The sequence below is a fragment of the Lolium rigidum genome, chromosome 3 (genome assembly GCF_022539505.1).
Source record: "Lolium rigidum isolate FL_2022 chromosome 3, APGP_CSIRO_Lrig_0.1, whole genome shotgun sequence".
Classification (NCBI taxonomy): Eukaryota; Viridiplantae; Streptophyta; class Magnoliopsida; order Poales; family Poaceae; genus Lolium; species Lolium rigidum.
In genome coordinates, this window is record NC_061510.1 from 208412267 (window position 1) to 208435328 (window position 23062).

General features: G+C 46.9%; 1 protein-coding gene across 1 annotated transcript in view; it reads left to right on the forward strand.

Moving 5' to 3' along the window:
- The first annotated feature begins 4421 nt into the window (after positions 1 to 4421).
- LOC124695999 (CRM-domain containing factor CFM3, chloroplastic/mitochondrial-like) overlaps positions 4422 to 23062 on the forward strand; it is a 39080-nt gene continuing 20439 nt past the window's right edge. The window contains exon 1 of the mRNA XM_047228793.1: positions 4422 to 4536. Within this exon, the coding sequence (XP_047084749.1) occupies positions 4422 to 4536 (115 nt within the window). The remainder of the gene's footprint in view (positions 4537 to 23062) is intronic.

A 23062-nucleotide genomic window follows, 5' to 3' on the forward strand; every position in this document is an offset into this window, starting at 1 on the left:
CTTTTACTTGCATATAGTACCCTGCATAGGACTTGTGCATTTTGAGTGCTATGCCATGATGTTTGTTACTTTGTGTTTGTGATGAACCCTAAAACCCTAGAGTGATCAAGTGATCATCATAGTTAAATACCTCAAAAGAGAAAGAAATCAAATATCACAAAAACCCTAAAAATCCTAATATAAGGTCTATGTCATTTTTGGTAAATCTGATCTTAGACCCATTTGATCTTCACCAATAATTGTGTTATGATATTAAAGAGTGAATACAACTTTGAGAATCAAAGATTTACTTTTCAAACCAATTTCAAAATTGAAAACATGATCACATATGATCATGGTCATTTCTGACTTTTATAGTCTGGTACCTACTTTGAGCCTATCTATTTCAATTTTTCCAAACCAAACAAATCCAACTCTTGGCATGTCATCCAAGTACTCAACAAGGTGAACAACTTTTGTAAAGATCACCATATCAAATTCATCTTGGATCAAGAGATAGAAGCATGCCAAGATGAGACTTTGAAACATATGTAACAATCTCCATTTTTGAAATGTGATCAAACCAGGCCACCACTTGCTCACCACTTGACCTAGAATTGACCACAAGACCCTCCTACACCAAACCCATGCCTTGGAACCCCCGGACACGACCAAACACGGCCTAGCCATGGCCATGCCGGCCACGTCGCCCACGACACGCCTCCCTCTCTTTCTCTTCACCATCGCCACGGCCACCATGTCCAACGCGTCGCCCATGATCCCGGGAGATCGCCTGTACCCGCCGTTGGTCGAGGAGACGCCGACAAGCCCCGGACGACGCGCGCCCGAGACGCCCCGTGTACGCCGCCAACGGCATGGCGACGTCACCCGGTGCATGGACACGTCCACGCGGCGCTCGCCGGATCTCGCCGTACCCGACCATATCCGCGCGCCGTAGTACCTCTCTCGCCACGCGGAGCTCGCCGGACACGCTCACGTCACCCCCTAGCGTCTACCGCCGCGGAGAGGAAGCTTCCTTCCGGCGGCCGCGGCAGTACACGGACGCGCCCGACCGTCGTACGCCCCCATTTGCCGCGCCGTTGACGCTCGCGAGTACCGCCTTGACGTGGTGAACACGACCCCGTCGTCGCTTAGCCCCCTAGCTCACCGGAGACACCGCGCCCTTGTCGACTTGCCGCAGCACCCACGGCACCCCTCACGCCCTATAAAAGGAGACCTCCCCTTGATGATCCAAGCACACCACCATCTTCCCCTCTTCTTCCTCGACCTCCCCGAAGCACCTCGCCATGATCGATTAGCCACCGCCGCCGCCCAATCGACGCCTCACCGCCGCGGAAGCCCCGCAGCAATCGCCGGAGAAGGAGGCCGCCCCCGACGACGCCGTCGCTACAGGCTGCCTCGCCGTCGTCCACAACCTCGTCGAGCACATTGCCCAACCCTAGCCGGAGCCACGGTGAGCCTCCGACCCCCTACCGCCGCCGTGCCGGTGAACCCATCTCGCCGGAGACGACGATGGCCCGATGCCGGTCCGATCTCATTCTAATCCAACGATCCACTTTAAAACATACCGTTTCGGCTATTATGAGTCGCCGACGGGTGGAGCCCACCGTCAGGCGGCCCGCGCGTGCACGGATGCGTGGTGAGCTGGCCTTGGGCCGTTTTTAAACGTTTCGGCCCACTTAGCTTTCCCGCGTAGCCCCAGTAATTCAAATTCGATTTATCCAAATCCATTTAATTTCAATACTAGTTCCAACTTAGAAATTCAATAGATTGAAATTGGCTAAACCAAATTTGATGAACTTTATGTTGTTGGAAAGCTAAGAAAAAGATCTAACCAATGCCACTGGCCCCTTGGTCAGATTCTTGGTAGAATAAATGTGATAAAAATAACAAGACAGGGACTTTTACTTATTCAAATAATTATTAAAAATCAACCAAAATAGATATTAAGTTACTTCCAACTCTATTAGCTCACATTTGACTTACACTAATTGTTTCTGCAAGAAAATGGTGTGGTCACTTTGCTTGATCATGCCCTAGTTTAATTAATGGATCATTTGACTAGTTTAACTAGTTGATATTATCCAAAACTATTAAAGTAAACCATGTGAAGTTGTATACTTCATTTAAACTTGTCTCACATGAATTCATGGGATGATTGGACCCCTGGTTTCAAACTCTCTTATATGAATTACTTGAGATTTAAATCAAATGTAGTGTTATTTAAATAGTATGAGGTGGTCTACCTCATTTAAATCATTTTCTCCAATAATGATGATGAATGGTTGACTTGGGTCAACATAGGATTCATGTATTGCTGTGGAGAAATTAAATCTTAAGAAGATTCAATGAGAGGAAATTATTTCCCAAACACCATATGAACCTTACTTCTCACATATGAATAAGAGGAAATCTTTTTCCTCAAGTCACCCACCAATACACTTACTTATTTTATGTGTGTGCTTAGTATAGTTTGTGTGAAGTAATGATGTGTTTAGATTAGCCTTTGAGCTTGTTTGGTGATTATACTTCGTATTCAAATTTAGACGCTAGCACCGGAGATTATCAAGAGGAAGGAGAATTCTACCCTCGAAGAAGAAGGAGAAAACCTAGAGAACTACCAAGGCAAGATAATACTCTTGCAAAGTGCAAAGCTCACCTTGAGCAAGGCACCATGATTCTTACTTCTCTTTATACAAGTCTATCTTATGTGTACACCATACAAGTCCTACTTGTTGTGTTTTCCAAGGATGAACTAAAATTGGGATAGAGAACAAGATTACTAGATGAGAAGAGATAGCAAAGCAAAGTAGCACCCCTCATGATTAGTGCTAGTGCTAAAATACTAAAATTTGACTACATTAGATGGGAGCATGTGAATGGTTGATTTTGAAACCTTGGAATAATGAAGCATTCCATTGAAGAGTTTGAAGTTGAAGGTGAACAAGAGAAGATGGTGATTTTTGATAAAAACCTGATATTGGTTTGAATGCGATACCTTTCCAATTTTTGAGTACCCCCACAATACCTGATTATGGGTAGGGCTTAACTGGAAGTTTATGGATTTTAGTATGAGTTCCCTCTGAACACACATCATAGGGGTTATGCTGAGGCTGCCTCCGTTGTTGAGAAAGGATGTGAATTGAGGTGAAATTGTACGGCCAAGCCCTGTGCGGCTCCCAGAGTTAGCAGCTTGGTTTTCACTCGGGAGGCCAAGCTCATGGGGAGAGGTGCTCATACTAGGATGTGTAAGTGAAAGGTTATGGTTGATGATCCGCGTATCGTGTTACGGTGACTCGGAGTTATTCCGACGGATGAAATCAAATGTTGTGGCACAAGTGTGCAACCTCTCGCAGAGTGTAAACCTATTCGAATAGCCGTGTCCACGGTTACGGACGGTTGGAAAGGCCATACGAGCTTCCGGTGTCAGATTTTCGAAAGCTTTAGTAAATATGAATGGTGACTTGGTGACTCTTTGGGCTTTGAACCAATGATGTGGGAATGACACTAATGTTCCCACTTAAGTTAGTTAGTACATGATCCAAACTTGTGAACTAAAATTTGGCTTATGCAAGTTAAATTAGAGCTTAGTTTCTTTAATGGGCATTTTACAATAGTATTAGTTTGCAAGTACTTGAAGTACTTACGGCTTTGTCCCTGGCTATTCAAATGGCCAGAGTACGAGGAGGAACGGAACTATCACGAGGATGACCAGCAGGACGCCTACGACAACTAGGGGTTTCTGACGTCAAATGTTGGCCTGTGGACTAGAGAGTCCCGTTATTATTACGCTTCCGCTATGTATGAACTTATATATGTTGTTGATGGTGAGATCAACTATTTGTGTAATATGAATCATGTGATTCAAGATTGTATGACACTATGGCTTGTAATAAATAATGACTGTGATATTCGACTATTATGCCTCGCAACAACATTATCCCGGGATTGCGATGAATGACATAATAGGCATCCGGACTTAAAAATCCGGGTGTTGACAAGTTGGTATCAGAGCCATTATTTGACCTTAGAAGACCCTAGTTAGAATGGACGTTCATGAAAACTTAACTTTGAAATCAAATGAAGTAAATATTTGTGAAAATTTACTCGCATTCTTGCCTTTGAGACTATTTCGAAATTTGATGAATAATGTGCTCTTCTAAATTGAATCTACTTAAAATTTTGCCACACTTGTTCACTCTCTAACTTACTCAACCTTTTCGCTTTCTGATGGAGCCCAATGAACCCATCAACGCGAAGTTCTATCAGCTCGGGAACGGTGGGAGCCTCGTGTTCGAACATGACCTCACCGCCGTCGCCGCTTTCCTTGGTCGACTTCCCCCGAGTTCCACGGAATTCAGGTGAACGATCAGCCCGGTGGAGAACTCCAGTGGATTATCACTGCCGATGTGCGAGGCACGATGGAGTCTCCTAACCAGGAGAGGATTCTGTTCTCATTCCGTGAGAGCAACTGGCTTGACGGACTAGCGAGAGCTCTTCAGGAGGCATTGGCACGCCTCTCGCGGACGGAATGTGGTACGCCTCGCTTGCGTCCCGCTTCGCTCACCTAGTGAGGCGTGATGCCTCAGGAGCACCCATGACTCTGCAGCCGCACCCGTAGCTGCGACACCACGCCGAGCACCTAGACTTTATGCTGTATCATACACAGCAGGATCTAGACAACGCCCGGGTGTACGCGAACCAGACGCACATCGCCCGGCCACCCATGGAGATGCTATCAAGATGCTATCCAGAGACCGCAACAAGCTTCGCCTAAGGTGCGCGAAGAAGGATGCCACCATCACACGCCTTCGCGCTCAGATAGCGTCACTTGAGGCCACGGTGAAGGCTCAGGAGGAGCAGATCCAGGAGATGGAGGAAGACGAAGCGGGTATCGATATTCAGGGAGGAGGAGCCTTCCTGAGTGACGATGACGACTTCGAGGAGGACGAGTTCACCGAGGAGGAGGACTACGCCTTTCTGGAGCCGGGTCCTGATGACGTCGTTCCTATCGATGTGGAGGACGAGGGTAGCTGCACTTAAGCACTGATGTAGGCATGAGTTGTATCCCGACCTTTGTATCGTAGCATGTGAAATGGTTCTTAAAACCATTGGAGTGTTGAAATGTTAGTTTGTAATGTGTTATGTGGTATGAATGAATGAATGTTTGTGTGTGTCATCCAAAGCATTCAAGTTTTTACAAGTTTTTGAACTTATTCAAAATGAACCATAGAATTTCCCTCTTATCTTATAATCTAATGTATATTCGGATGGCCCCTCCCAATCGCAACAACAACGATGCTATGATGCAACCGCTGCAAACCCCGCCGCGGACAGGGAGACCGAAAGGGCTGAACGTCAAGCCAACATCACCGCACCGCAAAACCTCGCAACCCAAGGCCATGGGAATCATGATCATCCCGGATCCAAGCTCAAGAACTTTCAGAATACCAACCCTCCGGTGTTCAGCAAGACGGAGGAACCCCTCGATGCCGATGACTGGCTTCAAACCATGGAGAACAACTTGGAGGTAGCGGGAGTGGAACCCAACGAGATGGTTCTGTTTGCCACTCATTACCTCGCTGGACCAGCCCGAGCCTGGTGGATTAGCACACGTGCCATGAATGGAGGACAGTTCATGACTTGGGCAGACTTCAAGCTCAAGTTCAGCAAGTACCATGTACCCCCGGGTCTTATCAAGAAGATGAGGGATGAGTTCCGTGAACTGAAGCAAGGTCGCATGACGGTGGTAGAATACCGCGACAGGTTCCTTACCCTGTCAAGGTACGCCCCGATGAGACCGACACCACCGAGAAGAGGCGGGGAGAGATTCTCGAACGGACCGCATGATGAGATGCGGATCGTTCTCGTCAACATCCCCTTCGCTGACCTCGAAGCCCTGTTGACTCCGCCATCCAGATGGAGGGCAAGCTGAACCAAGCCAATGAGAACCGTAAGCGTCGCATGATGCACCAGAGTGGGCCTAGCAATGCCCCGAAGTATCGCCCCAGCTCAAGCGGAGGTTTCACTCCGAGGAACAACAACAAGCACCCTATGCGTAACTCGCGCCCGGTTATCAGAACCGGAGTGGAGGAAATTCCAGGCCAGGAGGCAACACCAACAACTACAATAACAACAACAACTTCAACCGCGCTCCGCCCAGAGCTCTCAACAACAACAACAACAACACCAACACCGCCCCAAGGACTGGAAGCAACGCTATTCCGGTCGCAACCAAGGACAAGTCCACTATCACTTGCTATGAGTGCGGAGTGGTGGGGCACTACTCCAACGAGTGCCCCAAGAGACTCGCCAAGCTCGCCGGCAACACCGCTGCACCTCGCTCGGCGAGCAACGCCGCGTTTCCACTCGGAAAGAAGTTCGCCCCCAACAACCCCAATAACCGCAACGGCCGCCTCTTCCACATGAATGCCGAAGAAGCCCGGGAAGCACCGAGATGTTGTACCGGGTATGTTTCCTGTCAACTCGCACTGCCGCGAGTGTTGTTTGATTCCGGAGCATCTCATTCTTTTGTCACCGAAGACTTTGCATCAACAAGTAAAATTCAACCCCTCGGTTTGAAACATGTCATGATAGTTCAAATTCCCGGATCAACCACTAAAAGCCGTAAAATTTTGTAAAAATGTACCCATCGGAATTCATGAAGTAGAGTTCTATGCCAATTTGATAATTTTGGGAACCAAAGGTTTGGAAGTAGTACTCGGGAATGGATTGGATGGCGAAACACCATGGAATGATTGATCGTGCCAAGAAAGCCATCACCATGACCGAGTAACACCGGTATCTTAGTGGAACATGTCTCCGAACTGCTACCTAGAAAGTTTACCCGCAACCGCAGCGTAGCCAAGCCAACTCTGGATCAAATCGGGTCGTTTGTCGATATCCCGATGTGTTCCCGGATGGTTTACCCGGTATGCCCCCGGACCGGGATATCGAGTTTATCATCGAGTTAATTCCCGGAACCGGACCTATAGCCCGGAGAGCCTACGAAGCATGAACCCAAGCAGAGCTTGTGGAGCCGAAGAAGCAACTGGATGAACTGTTAGCCAAAGGTCCGATTAGACCAAGTGCGTCACCTTGGAGATCACCTCGTTTTGTTTGTGGATAAGAAGGATGGTGCCGATCGTTTATGTACGGACTATCGTAAGCTTAACGATGTCACCATCAAGAACAAATACCCTTTGCCGAAGATAGAAGATTTGTTTGACCAGCTGACCGGTGCCATAGTTTTCTCAAAGATTGACCTCGGGATCGGATACCACCGACTGAAGATTCGAGCATCGGACATTCCCAAAACTCGCCTTTACCACCGGATATGGATTGTACGAGTACAATGTCATGTCATTTGGATTGACCAATGCCCTCGCTTATTTCATGAATCTCATGAATAAAATCTTCATGAACTTTTTGGATAAGTTTGTTGTCGTTTTCATCGACGACATTCTAATCTATTCCAAGTCTGAGGAAGAGCATGAACAACACCTAGAAGCTGTCCTAGAGACCCTGAGAGAGCATAAGCTGTATGCTAAGTTCAGCAAATGTGAGTTTTGGTTGAAGGAAGTTGGATTCTCGGGACATATCTTGTCTCGCAGGAGGAATTGCCGTAGACCCCGCCAAGATCAAGACCGTTGCGAGAATGGAAAGCCCCAACCACCCGCACCGAGGTCCGCGCTTTTCTTGGATTAGCCGGATATTACCGCAGATTTGTAGAAGGCTTCTCGAGTATCGCTCGACCAATGACCCAATTGTTGAAGAAGGATAAGAAGTTCGAATGGACGGACAAATGTGAAGAGAGTTTTCAACAACTCAAGCTTAGACCGACCTCAGCCCCAATTCCGATCATGCCGGACATCACCAAACCCTTTGATGTTTACTCGCGATGCATCCAAGATTGGTCTCGGATGTGTGCTTATGCAAGAAGGCAAAGTGATCTCTTATTTGTCCCGAGAATCGAAGCAAGCATGAGCAGAACTACCCCACCCATGACCTCGAGCTCGCAGCCGTAGTTTTAGCACCGAAGGTGTGGCGTCATTACCTCATGGGTAATCGCCGCGAGATCTATTCGGATCACAAAAGCCTGAAGTATATCTTTACCCGTAAGGAGCTGAACATGAGGCAAAGAAGATGGTTAGAACTGATTAAGGATTATGATATGGAGATCCACTATCACCCCGGCAAGGCCAATGTGGTAGCGGATGCGTTGAGTAGACTGCCGTGTCAGTTGAATTCAATGATAGCAGAAGAACAACCCAGCCTGTACCAAGAGTTTGAACAGTTTAGAATGGAGCTAGTCAGTGAAGGATTCTTAGCTAGCATGGAGCTACAACCTACCTTGATGGGACAGATCAAGGAAGCTCAGAAGGGAAATGCCAGCATTGACGGAATCAAGACCCAGATAGTCGCAGAAAAGCCCCGGGATTCACCGTAGATGAAGCCGGAGTTCTTTGGTACAAAGGACGTCTCTGCGTACCATCGGACTCGGACTCGAAGCAAGTCATTCTGAAGGAAGCCCATGACACCTTATACTCTATTCACCCCGGAGGAACCAAGATGTACCAAGATTTGAAGGAACAATTTTGGTGGCATGGAATGAAGAGGGAGATCGGAAGCTACATCGCCAAGTGTGATATCCGTCGGCGAGTCAAGGCGAACATCGGCGACCCGCAGATCTGTTGCAACCCTTGCAGATTCCGGAATGGAAGTGGGACTCGGTAGGAATGGACTTTATCACGAGTTTGCCCAAATCCAAGCAAAGGCAACGACTCTATATGGGTAGTGGTGGATAGATTGACCAAAGTAGCCCATTTCATCGCCGTCAAGACCACCTACCAAGGACCAAAGTTAGCTGAGCTGTACATCTCCCGTAATAGTCGCCCCGCACGGAACCCCGAAGTCGATAGTGTCGGATAGAGGATCACAGCTCACCTCACGGTTCTCGCGGAAAGTGCATGAAGGACTAGGAACCCGTCCGAATTTCAGCACCGCCTATCACCCGCGTACCGATGGACAGACCGAGAGAGTCAATCAGATTTTGGAGGACATGTTGAGAGCATGCGTACTGGAGTACGGATCCAAGTGGGCAGACTGCCTCGCCTTACGCAGAATTCCCTTACAACAACAGCTACCACGCCAGCCTGCAGATGGCCCCCTTTGAAGCTTTGTACGGAAGGAAGTGCCGTACCCCCCGAACTGGTCGGAAGTAGGAGAAAGCCAAGTCTTTGGACCAGATGTTCTTCGTGAAGCCGAGGAGAAGGTGCACAAAATCCGAGAGTATCTCAAGACGGCGCAGTCCAGACAGAAGAGTTATGCCGACAAGAGACGCCGAGAGATGACCTTCGAGATCGGAGATTTTGTCTATCTCAAGGTATCCCCCCGAAAGGAATGCGAGATTTCAGCTGAAAGGAAAGCTTGCACCTCGATATGTCGGACCCTTCAAAGTTCTCGAGTCGCCGAGGCGAAGTATCCTATCAATTGGAGTTACCTGAAGAAATGTCGGCTGTGCACGACGTTTTTCACATCTCACTCCTTCGGAAGTGCCTGGAAGTCCCCGAGAAGACGGAAGTGTTCAAGAACATCGATCACCGTTCGGTAGATATCAACCAAGACCTGACATACCGCGAAGTGCCGATTCGCATCTTGGAAGAAGCATACCGAACCACCCGCACCCGAAGCATCAAGTTTCCGAAGATACAAGTGGAGCAACCATACCGAAGATGAAGCCACTTGGGAGCGAGAGGAAGATATGAAGAAGGAGTACCCAGATCTCTTTAGTACCTAATTTCTTTAAGATCTCGGGACGAGATCTTTTGTAAGGGGGAAGGGTTTGTAACATCCCAAATTTCAAATAAAGGAAGAAGAACAATTTCAATTATCCAAAATTTAGAACCAACAAAAACTTTTACTTGCATATAGTACCTCGCATAGGACTTGTGCATTTTGAGTGCTATGCCATGATGTTTGTTACTTTGTGTTTGTGATGAACTCTAAAACCCTAGAGTGATCAAGTGATCATCATAGTTAAATACCTCAAAAGAGAAAGAAATCAAATATCACAAAAACCCTAAAAACCCTAATATAAGGTCTATGTCATTTTTGGTAAATCTGATCTTAGACCCATTTGATCTTCACCAATAATTGTGTTATGATATTAAAGAGTGAATACAACTTTGAGAATCAAAGATTTACTTTTCAAACCATTTTCAAAATTGAAAACATGATCACATATGATCATGGTCATTTCGACTTTTATAGTCTGGTACCTACTTTGAGCCTCTCTATTTCAATTTTTCCAAACCAAACAAATCCAACTCTTGGCATGTCATCCAAGTACTCAACAAGGTGAACAACTTCTGTAAAGATCACCATATCAAATTCATCTTGGATCAAGAGATAGAAGCATGCCAAGATGAGACTTTGAAACATATGTAACAATCTCCATTTTTGAAATGTGATCAAACCAGGCCACCACTTGCTCACCACTTGACCTAGCATTGACCACAAGACCCTCCTACACCAAACCCATGCCTTGGAACCCCCTGGACACGACCAAACACGGCCTAGCCATGGCCATGCCGGCCACGTCGCCCACGACACGCCTCCCTCTCTTTCTCTTCACCATCGCCACGGCCACCATGTCCAACGCGTCGCCCATGATCCCAGGAGATCGCCCGTACCCGCCGTTGGTCGAGGAGACGCCGACAAGCCCCGGACGACGCGCGCCCAGGACGCCCGTGTACGCCGCCAACGGCATGGCGACGTCACCCGGTGCACGGACACGTCCACGCGGCGCTCGCCGGATCTCGCCGTACCCGACCATATCCGCGCGCCGTAGTACCTCTCTCGCCACGCGGAGCTCGCCGGACACGCTCACGTCACCCCCTAGCGTCTACCGCCGCCGGAGAGGAAGCTTCCTTCCGCCACGGCCGCGGCAGTACACGGACGCGCCCGACCGTCGTACGCCCCCATTTGCCGCGCCGTTGACGCTCGCAGTACCGCCTTGACGTGGTGAACACGACCCCGTCGTCGCTTAGCCCCCTAGCTCACCGGAGACACCGCGCCCTTGTCGACTTGCCGCAGCACCCACGGCACCCCTCACGCCCTATAAAAGGAGACCTCCCCTTGATGATCCAAGCACACCACCATCTTCCCCTCTTCTTCCTCGACCTCCCCAGAGCACCTCGCCATGATCGATTAGCCACCGCCGCCGCCCAATCGACGCCTCACCGCCGCGGAAGCCCCGCAGCAATCGCCGGAGAAGGAGGCCGCCCCCGACGACGCCGGCCGCTACGAGCTGCTTCGCCGTCGTCCACAACCTCGTCGAGCACATTGCCCAACCCTAGCCGGAGCCACGGTGAGCCTCCGACCCCCTACCGCCGCCGTGCCGGTGAACCCATCTCGCCGGAGACGACGATGGCCCGATGCCGTCCGATCTCATTCTAATCCAACGATCCACTTTAAAACATACCGTTTCGGCTATTATGAGTCGCTGACGGGTGGAGCGCACTGTCAGGCGGCCCGCGCGTGCACAGATGCGTGGTGAGCTGGCCTTGGGCCGTTTTTAAACGTTTCGGCCCACTTAGCTTTCCCGCGTAGCCCAGTAATTCAAATTCGATTTATCCAAATCCATTTAATTTCAATACTGGTTCCAACTTAGAAATTCAATAGATTGAAATTGGCTAAACCAAATTTGATGAACTTTATGTTGTTGGAAAGCTAAGAAAAAGATCTAACCAATGCCACTGGTCCCTTGGTCAGATTCTTGGTAGAATAAATGTGATAAAAATAACAAGACAGGGACTTTTACTTATTCAAATAATTATTAAAAATCAACCAAAATAGATATTAAGTTATTTCCAACTCTATTAGCTCACATTTGACTTACACTAATTGTTTCTGCAAGAAAATGGTGTGGTCACTTTGCTTGATCATGCCCTAGTTTAATTAATGGATCATTTGACTAGTTTAACTAGTTGATATTATCCAAAACTATTAAAGTAAACCATGTGAAGTTGTATACTTCATTTAAACTTGTCTCACATGAATTCATGGGATGATTGGACCCCTGGTTTCAAACTCTCTTATATGAATTACTTGAGATTTAAATCAAATGTAGTGTTATTTAAATAGTATGAGGTGGTCTACCTCATTTAAATCATTTTCTCCAATAATGATGATGAATGGTTGACTTGGGTCAACATAGGATTCATGTATTGCTGTGGAGAAATTAAATCTTAAGAAGATTCAATGAGAGGAAATTATTTCCCAAACACCATATGAACCTTACTTCTCACATATGAATAAGAGGAAATCTTTTTCCTCAAGTCACCCACCAATACACTTACTTATTTTATGTGTGTGCTTAGTATAGTTTGTGTGAAGTAATGATGTGTTTAGATTAGCCTTTGAGCTTGTTTGGTGATTATACTTCGTATTCAAATTTAGACGCTAGCACCGGAGATTATCAAGAGGAAGGAGAATTCTACCCCGAAGAAGAAGGAGAAAACCTAGAGAACTACCAAGGCAAGATAATACTCTTGCAAAGTGCAAAGCTCACCTTGAGCAAGGCACCATGATTCTTACTTCTCTTTATACAAGTCTATCTTGTGTGTACACCATACAAGTCCTACTTGTTGTGTTTTCCAAGGATGAACTAAAATTGGGATAGAGAACAAGATTACTAGATGAGAAGAGATAGCAAAGCAAAGTAGCACCCCTCATGATTAGTGCTAGTGCTAAAATACTAAAATTTGACTACATTAGATGGGAGCATGTGAATGGTTGATTTTGAAACCTTGGAATAATGAAGCATTCCATTGAAGAGTTTGAAGTTGAAGGTGAACAAGAGAAGATGGTGATTTTTGATAAAAACCTGATATTGGTTTGAATGCGATACCTTTCCAATTTTTGAGTACCCCCACAATACCCGATTATGGGTAGGGCTTAACCGGAAGTTTATGGATTTTAGTATGAGTTCCCTCCGAACACACATCATAGGGGTTATGCCGAGGCTGCCTCCGTTGTTGAGAAAGGATGTGAATTGAGGTGAAATTGTACGGCCAAGCCCCGTGCGGTTCCTGGGTTAACGCTTGGTTTTCACTGGGAGGCCAAGCTCATGGGGAGAGGTGCTCATACTAGGATGTGTAAGTGAAAGGTTATGGTTGATGATCCGCGTACAGTGTTACGGTGACTCGGAGTTATTCCGACGGATGAAATCAAATGTTGTGGCACAAGTGTGCAACCTCTGCAGAGTGTAAACCTATTCGAATAGCCGTGTCCACGGTTACGGACGGTTGGAAAGGCCATACGGCTTCCGGTGTCAGATTTTCGAAAGCTTTAGTAAATATGAATGGTGACTTGGTGACTCTTTGGGCTTTGAACCAATGATGTGGGAATGACACTAATGTTCCCACTTAAGTTAGTTAGTACATGATCCAAACTTGTGAACTAAAATTTGGCTTATGCAAGTTAAATTAGAGCTTAGTTTCTTTAATGGGCATTTTACAATAGTATTAGTTTGCAAGTACTTGAAGTACTTACGGCTTTGTCCCTGGCTATTCAAATGGCCAGAGTACGAGGGGGAACAGAACTATCACGAGGATGACCAGCAGGACGCCTACGACAACTAGGGGTTTCTGACGTCAAATGTTGGCCTGTGGACTAGAGAGTCCCGTTATTATTACGCTTCCACTATGTATGAACTTATATATGTTGTTGATGGTGAGATCAACTATTTGTGTAATATGAATCATGTGATTCAAGATTGTATGACACTATGGCTTGTAATAAATAATGACTGTGATATTCGACTATTATGCCTCGCAACAACATTATCCTGGGATTGCGATGAATGACATAATAGGCATCTGGACTTAAAAATCCGGGTGTTGACACCTGAGGCTGAAAGGGAGAACCTAGTTCAAAACCTCGACATGTCCTTTATGTCGATTGATACGAGGAGAATATTATTCCCAAAACACCAGAAGCAGGATACATGGCGACACAAGATTTCATCCTGGCATCCAGGCCACCTCCCGGAGATCCAAGAGAAGCGTTGTATAACATGGCCATGGCAGGAGTTGGATCCATGGAAACAGCGTTCGCAAATACGCCTCCCGAAGGATCTGCAAGACAAAATAGTCCACGACCTACTGCAGCGGTGCAAGATGTCGCGAGAATGAGTGGGGCAAGAGACGCAGCGACTCAAGCAAGGGTGAACAGAGCGCGACAGGACAGAATGGAACATCGGCACTCACGAGAGGTTGATGAAGAGGATTTGTGCGGGCTCCCATGCTTTACGAGACGAGTCCGAAAAACTCGAGTTCCGTCAGGGTTTAAGCTACCCGATAATTACAAAAAATTCGATGCCTTGCAAGATCCTGAGGACTGGCTAGTTGATTATCTCGAGACGGTAAAGCTGATAGGTGGAACCAGAGCAACAGCCATGCAGAGCATTCAAGTACACTTGAGTGGAGCCGCACGATCGTGGATAAAGAAGCTGCCTCCTGGATCTATCGACAGCTGGGAAAGTTTCGAGGATATATTAGTGAAGAATTTTCGATCCATGTGCAAGAAACCTGCATCACTGGAGCAGTTGAGGGCTTGCAGGCAGAAATACGACGAGTCAATGAGAACATATATCCAGAGGTGGAACATCATCAAAAACTTGGCAGAGAATATATCTGACGAGAGAGCGATAGATGCATTTGTGGCTGGTATTCGAAGGACGGACTTTGTCGAGGATTTGGGAAGAACCAACCCAAAGACAATAGCAGCACTCATGGAGATAGCGAATCGGTGGGCAGATGGAGAAGATGTTGTTCACAACAAGCGGCACAGGTCGCCTGAGGAGGACCGCAGCCGAAACTTTCAAAATAGACGATGATTTCCTCGTCAGTTTTCAGATTATGATGCTCCTGGCCAAATATCGGCTGGATTTCGAGGAAAAAGCGGAGGAAACAATCGATATGATTATCAAAAAAGTGGCGAGCAGCGTAGCGACTACAAGGATGGCTCCCGACCTAGTAGGCAAAATAATGGACCAAGGTTCCAGAGGCCGTATGTCTCACCCGAGGACCTCTTAAACGGACCATGCCAAATGCACTTCTACCTCGACAACAATGGAAAAAGGCAGTCATGGCATTTGCAGAAGGACTGTCGAACTTTTGTAGCACTGCATAGATTTGCAGGGCATACCAACACGCAGGCAATGAATAGAAACCCCCAGGGGCCAAGGAGTGAGATCCACCTTCCACCTACACCCGCAATTACGGATGCAAATCGACATCATTTACAAATAGCGGCGGCTCCAAACCCACCTCCTTATATCGACACCAATGGCGCGGTCTCGATGATTCAGAAAGCCAGGCCATCCAACAGAGCTCAGAAAGTAATTTCGCGACAAGTGTTCATGGCAGAAAAGATGCCTCCACCAACAATTGAGTACTTGAATTGGTCAGGACAAGACATTTGCTTCACCATAGCGGACCACCCACAACAAGTTCCTCGACCAGGGCAATCAGCACTGATTTTACCAGCGGTGATCGCAGGATTCGATGTTTCACGAGTATTCATAGATGGAGGCAGTAGTTTAAACCTTCTGTACGCGGATACATTGAGGAAAATGAACATATCCCTGGCGAACCTAAAACCAACTGACACACGTTTCCATGGTATCACACTAGACAAGCCGAGTTATCCGCTGGGGAAGATCAATCTCGATGTTCAGTTTGGAACCCGAGAGAATTACAGGATAGAAAGGCTGGAGTTCGAAGTTGTGAATTTCCCGTCGCAGTATCACGCTTTGTTGGGACGACCAGCCTATGCCAGGTTTATGGCGGTACCACACTACACATACCTGTTATGGAGGCTCCCTGGACCTAAGGGACCGATCACAGTAAAAGGCAGTTTCGTGCTAGCTGATAAGTGCGACAAGGATTTTCATCGATTGTCAGAGACTTTCGGGATGCAAGCAGAATATATGGCGTCAAGGTTAACAACCGACTATGATGTGCTGTCAGATGTAGGGAGGCCACTCAAGGAGCCAACCTTTGACACTACCAAAGATTCTAAGGAGGTACATATTAACCCGACAGATCCCAAGAAAACGACATCCATCGCAGCAAACATGGACCTCGCATAGGAAAGCGCGCTCGTCGAGTTCCTCCGTGAGCGCTGGGAAATCTTTGCATGGTGTCCAGCTGACATGCCAGGAGTACCCAGGGAACTTGCCGAGCACCACCTTAACTTGGATCCAATGGCGAGGCCAATTAAACAACCTTTGCGGCGTTTTTCGGAACCAAACCGCAAAGCTATGCTGGTCGAAATCAATCGACTCGAGAAGCCGGCTTTATCAAAGAGTTACATACGGAGGCCACGTGGGTAGCTAACCCGCATCGGTCCCGAAGAAAAACACGAAGGTCCTTCGCATGTGCGTCGACTTCACGTGTCTCAATAAACATTGTCCAAAGGATCACTTTCCCCTCCCAAGGATCGACCAAATTATCGACTCAACGGCAGGCTGTGGACGTCTTTCCTTCCTGGACGCATATTCTGGTTATAACCAGATTAGATTAAAAGAAGACGACGAGGTCAAAACATCTTTTATAACACCTTATGGCGTGTTCTGTTATAGAACAATGCCCTTTGGATTGAAAAACGCAGGAGCAACATACCAGCGGATGATGCAGAAGTGTCTCGCCACATAGATTGGCAAGAACGTACAAGTGTATATCGACGATGTCGTCATAACAACAAAAAAGCGGTCAACCTTGATCGAGGATCTGAAGGAAACTTTCGACAACCTTGACAAGTTCTGCCTCAAGCCGAACCCGACAAAGTGCTCTTTTGGCGTTCCTGCAGGAGAACTTCTCGGGTTCCTGGTTTCAGCAAGAGGAATCGAGGCCAATCCAGAGAAAATCCAAGCCATCGTGACAATGCGGAAGCCAACAAAGTTGAAGGAAATACAACAGCTGAAAGGGCGAGTCGCAGCTTTAAGTAGATTCGTCGCCAGGCTAGGAGAAAAGGCGTTGCCGTTTTACGCTTTAATTAAACAAGGCGAGAAGTTCCAGTGGAACGAAGAAGCAGACAGAGCTTTCAAGGACCTTAAGCGCACAATCTCGACACCACCAATCATGGTGGCGCCTAAGGAGAAGGAGCCTCTCCTGTTATACATCGCAGCCACGCCTCAGGTGGTCAACATAGTCCTTGTGGTCGAAAGAGAAGAAGAAGGAAAAGTCCACGGAGTGTGATACGTCTCAAACGTATCTATAATTTCTTATGTTCCATGCTACTTTTATGATGATACTCACATGTTTTATACACACTTTATGTCATATTTACGCATTTTCCGGCACTAACCTATTAACGAGATGCCGAACAGCCAGTTGATGTTTTCTGCTGTTTTTGGTTTCAGAAATCCTACAAAGGAAATATTCTTGGAATCGGACGAAATCAACGCCCAATATCTTATTTTTCCCGGAAGCTTCCAGAGCACCGAAGAGGGGCCAGAGGGGAGCCAGGGGGCCCCACCCCACAAGGCGGCGCGGCCAAGGGGGGGCGCGCCCCCTATGGTCTGGCTGCCCCAGGGCCCTTCCGACTCCGCCTCTTCGCCTATTTAAGCCTTCGTGACCTAAAACTTCGACACCGATTGACGAAACTCCAGAAAGACTCCAGGAACGCCGCCGCCATCGCGAAACTCCAATTTGGGGGACAGAAGTCTCTGTTCCGGCACCCTGCCGGGACGGGGAATTGCCCCCGGAGTCATCTCCATCGACACCACTGCCATCTTCATCGCCATCGCTGTCTCCCATGATGAGGAGGGAGTAGTTCTCCCCTGAGGCTAAGGGCTGTACCGTAGCTATGTGGTTCATCTCTCTCTCCCATGTGATCTTTATGTGATCATGAGCTTTGTGATCTAGTTGTATATCATCTATGTGCTACTCTAGTGATGTTATTAAAGTAGTCTATTCCTCCTTCATGATGTAATGTTGACAAGTGTGTGCATCATGTAGTACTTGGTATAAGCTATGATTGTGATCTCTTGTAGATTATGAAGTTAACTATTACTATGATAGTATTGATGCGATCTATTCCCCCTTTCATAGCTATTGTTGACAAGTGTGTATGCTATGTTAGTACTCGGTCTAAATTGCAATGGTCTATCATGCACTCTAAGGTTACTTAAATATGAACACCGAATGTTGTGGAGCTTGTTAACTCCGGCTTGAGGGAGTTCTTGTAGCCCTACACAATGAATGGTGTTTGTCATCTAACAAGAGAGTGTAGAGAAAGTAGTATTTGTTTATTCAGTTATGTGATCAATGTTGAGAGTGTCCACAAGTGAAAGTATGATCCCTAGGCCTTGTTTCCAAGCATCGAATCACCGTTTATTTACTGTTCTGTTGCATGTTTACTCGCTGCCATATTTTATTCAGATTGTTATTACCGCTCATATACATCAATATCACTTGCATTTTACTATCTCTTCGCCGAACTAGTGCACCTATACATCTGACAAGTGTATTAGGTGTGTTGGGGACACAAGAGACTTCTTGTATCGTGATTGCAGGGTTGCTTGAGAGGGATATCTTTGTCCTCTACCTCCCCGAGTTCGATAAACCTTGGGTGATTCACTTAAGGGAAACTTGCTGCTGTTCTACAAACCTCTGCTCTTGGAGGCCCAACACTGTCTACAGGAATAGAAGCGTGCGTAGACATCAGAGTGCAGCGGCCGGTATACTTTGTCAGCGAAGTTTTATCACCCTCAAAACAGCGGTACCCGCAGTACCAGAAGTTAGCATATGGAGTGTTTACAACCGCAAGAAAACTGCGATACTATTTTTCGGCGCATCAGATAATAGTGGTCAATGAGGCGCCTTTATCCAACATGTTAAACAATCCAGAAGCTACGGGTCGTGTCTCCCTTTGGGGAATAGAACTTTCCCCTCGGGACATCACATATGAGAAAAGAAAAGCAATAAAGTCACAGATCTTACCAGACTTCATCGCAGAGTGGATGGAGCTACAAAATACGGGACCTCCAGATTTGTCGAGAACTTGGACTATGAAGTTCAACGGGTCCAAGAGACTAGAAGGAGCTGGAGCACGCGTGATACTAGTATCACCTCAAGGCGACAAGTTGAAGTACGTACTACGGATGATGTTTCCAAACGCATCTAATAACGAAGCAGAGTATGAAGCACTTATACACGGGATGAAGATGGCGAAAGCTTGCGGCGCAACTCGATTAAAAATCTTTGGTGATTCAGAGCTGGTGGCTCAACAGGTGATGAATCAATGCGACGCAGTCAATGATAGTATGGTAGCATACAAGGAAGTATATAATGAGCTTGAGAGGCTGTTCGATGGGTGCGAAGTAAATCTTATCAGCAGGCTCAGCAACGATGAAGCCGATGTTCTCACAAACATCGGGTCGCAATGTCTCGCAATACCACCTAGCGTGTTCTGGGAAGAAATAGCTGAAAGATCAACCATGGCGAAGAAACAGCAGAAGAAGGAGAAGGATGAGAAAGCCTCGGGGGCTCCAGCAGCACCATCGGAAGGTGAGGAGGAACCACACGTGATAATGATGGTACAAATTCCTTGGATGCAGGCGTACATAGAATACATCATGAGGAAATAACTACCCGACGATCCAGTTGAAGCAAGGCGAGTTATCAGGCGTTCTAAAGCCTTTACTTTGGTCAAAGGAGAGCTATACAAACGAAGTATTTCGGGAGTACTACAGAGATGTGTCACACCCGAAGAAGGAAGGCTTATTCTGAAGGATGTACACGAAGGGGTGTGCGGACATCACGCAAGCAGTCGAGCTATAGCAGCCAAGGTTTTCAGAGCAGGATTCTATTGGCTAACAACAATCGAGGATGCAAAGGACATAGTGCGTACGTGCGATGCGTGCCAAAGGTTTGCCGCGAAACCTCATTCTCCGGCAGGGGAGTTGATGTCAATACCGCTATCATGGCCCTTTGCTCAATGGGGTTTTGATATGGTGGGAAAATTGCACAAGGCTTGGCCAGGAGGATACGAGTATATGCTCGTAGCTGTCGATGATACGCGTAAAGAACACGCCCGTTGGGAACCCCAAGTGGAAGGTGTGATGCGTACAGCAGCAAGTTTCCCTCGGTAAGAAACCAAGGTTTATCGAACCAGTAGGAGCCAAGAAGCACGTTGAAGGTTGATGGCGGCGGAGTGTAGTGCGGCGCAACACCAGGGATTCCGGCGCCAACGTGGAACCTGCACAACACAATCAAAGTACTTTGCCCCAACGTAACGAGTGAGGTTGTCAATCTCACCGGCTTGTCTGTAACAAAGGATTGGATGTATAGTGTGGATGATGATGATTGTTTGCGAAGAACAAGTAAAGAACAATTGCGGTAGATTGTATTTCAGATGTAAAGAATTGGACCGGGGTCCACAGTTCACTAGTGGTGTCTCTCCCATAAGATAAACAGATGTTGGGTGAACAAATTACAGTTGGGAAATTGACAAATAAAGAAGGCATAACAATGCACATACATATATCATGATGAGTACTATGAGATTTAATCAGGGCATTACGACAAAGTACATAGACCGCTATCCGAGCATGCATCTATGCCTAAAAAGTCCACCTTCGAGTTATCATCCGAACCCCTTCCAGTATTAAGTTGCAAACAACGGACAATTGCATTAAGTATGGTGCGTAATGTAATCAACACAAATATCCTTAGACAAAGCATCGATGTTTTATCCCTAGTGGCAACAAGACATCCACAACCTTAGAGGTTGCTATCACTCCCCAGCATTCAATGGAGGCATGAACCCACTATCGAGCATAAATACTCCCTCTTGGAGTTACAAGTATCAACTTGGCCAGAGCCTCTACTAGCAACGGAGAGCATGCAAGAACATAAACAACATATATGATAGATTGATAATCAACTTGACATAGTATTCAATATTCATCGGATCCCAACAAACACAACATGTAGGATTACGGATAGATGATCTTGATCATGATAGGCAGCTCACAAGATCTAACATGATAGCACAATGAGGAGAAGACAACCATCTAGCTACTCGCTATGGACCCATAGTCCAGGGGTGGACTACTCACACATCGATCGGGAGGCGATCATGGCGATGAAGAGACCTCCGGGAGATGATTCCCCTCTCCGGCAGGGTGCTCGGAGGCGATCTCTCGAATCCCCGAGATGGGATTGGCGGCGGCGGCATCTCTGGAAGGTTTTCCGTATCGTGGCTCTCGGTACTGGGGGTTTCGCGACGAAGGCTTTAAGTAGGCAGAAGGACAGAGTCGGGAGAGTCACGAGGGACCCACACGCTAGGGCCGCGCGGGCCCCCTCTAGGCCGCGCCGCCCTAGTGTGGCGGCGCCCCGTGGCCCCACTTCGTGACTCCTTCGGTCTTCTGGAAGCTTCGTGTAAAAATAGGCCCCTGGGCGTTGATTTCGTCCAATTCCGAGAATATTTCCTTACTAGGATTTCGAAACCAAAAACAGCAGAAGCAAAGAATCGGCTCTTCGGCATCTCGTCAATAGGTTAGTGCCGCAAAATGCATAATAATGACATATAATGTGTATAAAACATGTGAGTATCATCATAAAAGTAGCATGGAACATAAGAAATTATAGATACGTTTGAGACGTATCAGTCGACAAGTTCACAAAGTGGATAGAAGCGAAGCCGATAAACTCACCAGATGCAACATCCGCAATCAAGTTTGTTAAGAGTATCGTTTTTCGATTTGGAGTCCCTCATAGCATCGTCACAGACAACGAAAGAAATTTCACATCCAAGGAGTTCAAGGTATATTGCGCAGAGGTAGGCATCAAATTACAATTTTCCTCAATTGCGCATCCGCAAACCAATGGTCAGGTCGAGAAAGCAAACGGTATCATCTGCAACGGCATCAAGAAGCGCCTGTTAACACCATTGGAAAAAGCCCGACACACATGGCCAGAGGAGTTACCTAGCATGTTATGGAGTATTCGAACAACACCAAATACAGCGACACAGGAAACCCCATTCTTTCTAGTCCATGGAGCTGAGGCAGTGCTGCCGATAGAGATAGAACACAACTCCCCGAGAGTGGCAGAATTCAATGAAGAAATCTCGAGAAAGGCACTAGAAGATGACGTCGATGCACTCGATGAAGCTCGAGATGAGGCATTATCAAGGGTGACCAAGTACCAGCAAGATATGAAAAACTACCACAGTCGACGTTTGCGACCAAGATCCTTCCAAGTAGGCGACTTAGTTCTTCGGCTTACGCAAAATAGCCATGAGAAACTCGAGTCGCCATGGATTGGCCCGTACATCGTCACAGAAGTAATTGAAGGAGGAGCATACAGGATAAAGGACAAGAAGACAGGGATCGCCGAGCCAAATCCCTGGAACGTGGCGCAACTTAGGCGTTTTTACGCCTAAAGTCGAAATATAGTCCTCTTTGTAAACATACAATGTACTGAAACGCCCGCGAGTTTTCAGACGCACTCTTTTCCTTTCAGGGCACCGAGTGGGGCTGAAAGGTTTTTAATGAGGCGGACTCGCGGTGCTGCTTTATAGTAAAGATATTGGTGATATACATCTTTTTCATCGACAGGCTCGGGGGCTCGTAACCCGCAATAACAACATGTATAAACTTCCGCAAAATACAGTTACTTGCTCTGGCGCAAAAATAGCTCGCAAACCAATAAAGATATAAACATCGGCCAACAAAAAGCTCGGGGGCTTGATGAAAGAAAAAAGTATAAGCTATTTTACAATATACATTGTGCTTACAATATACATATTCTCACTATCAAGGAAAACTCGACAAGGGAAAAGAAACTTTCAGTTATCGCCGAGTATATCGTCTATGTTTACTCTCTCATTGCTTGCAGCACCACTCCTATGTTCGACATAGCTACCTCTCATGAAGAATTCGGCATCTAGTCGAAATAATTCATCCATCATCTCTTCCGCTACAAGAGTCATAGCATCGTTGATTTTGTCGATGTTCCTCCTCCTCTTAGTTAGTTTGGCTTGA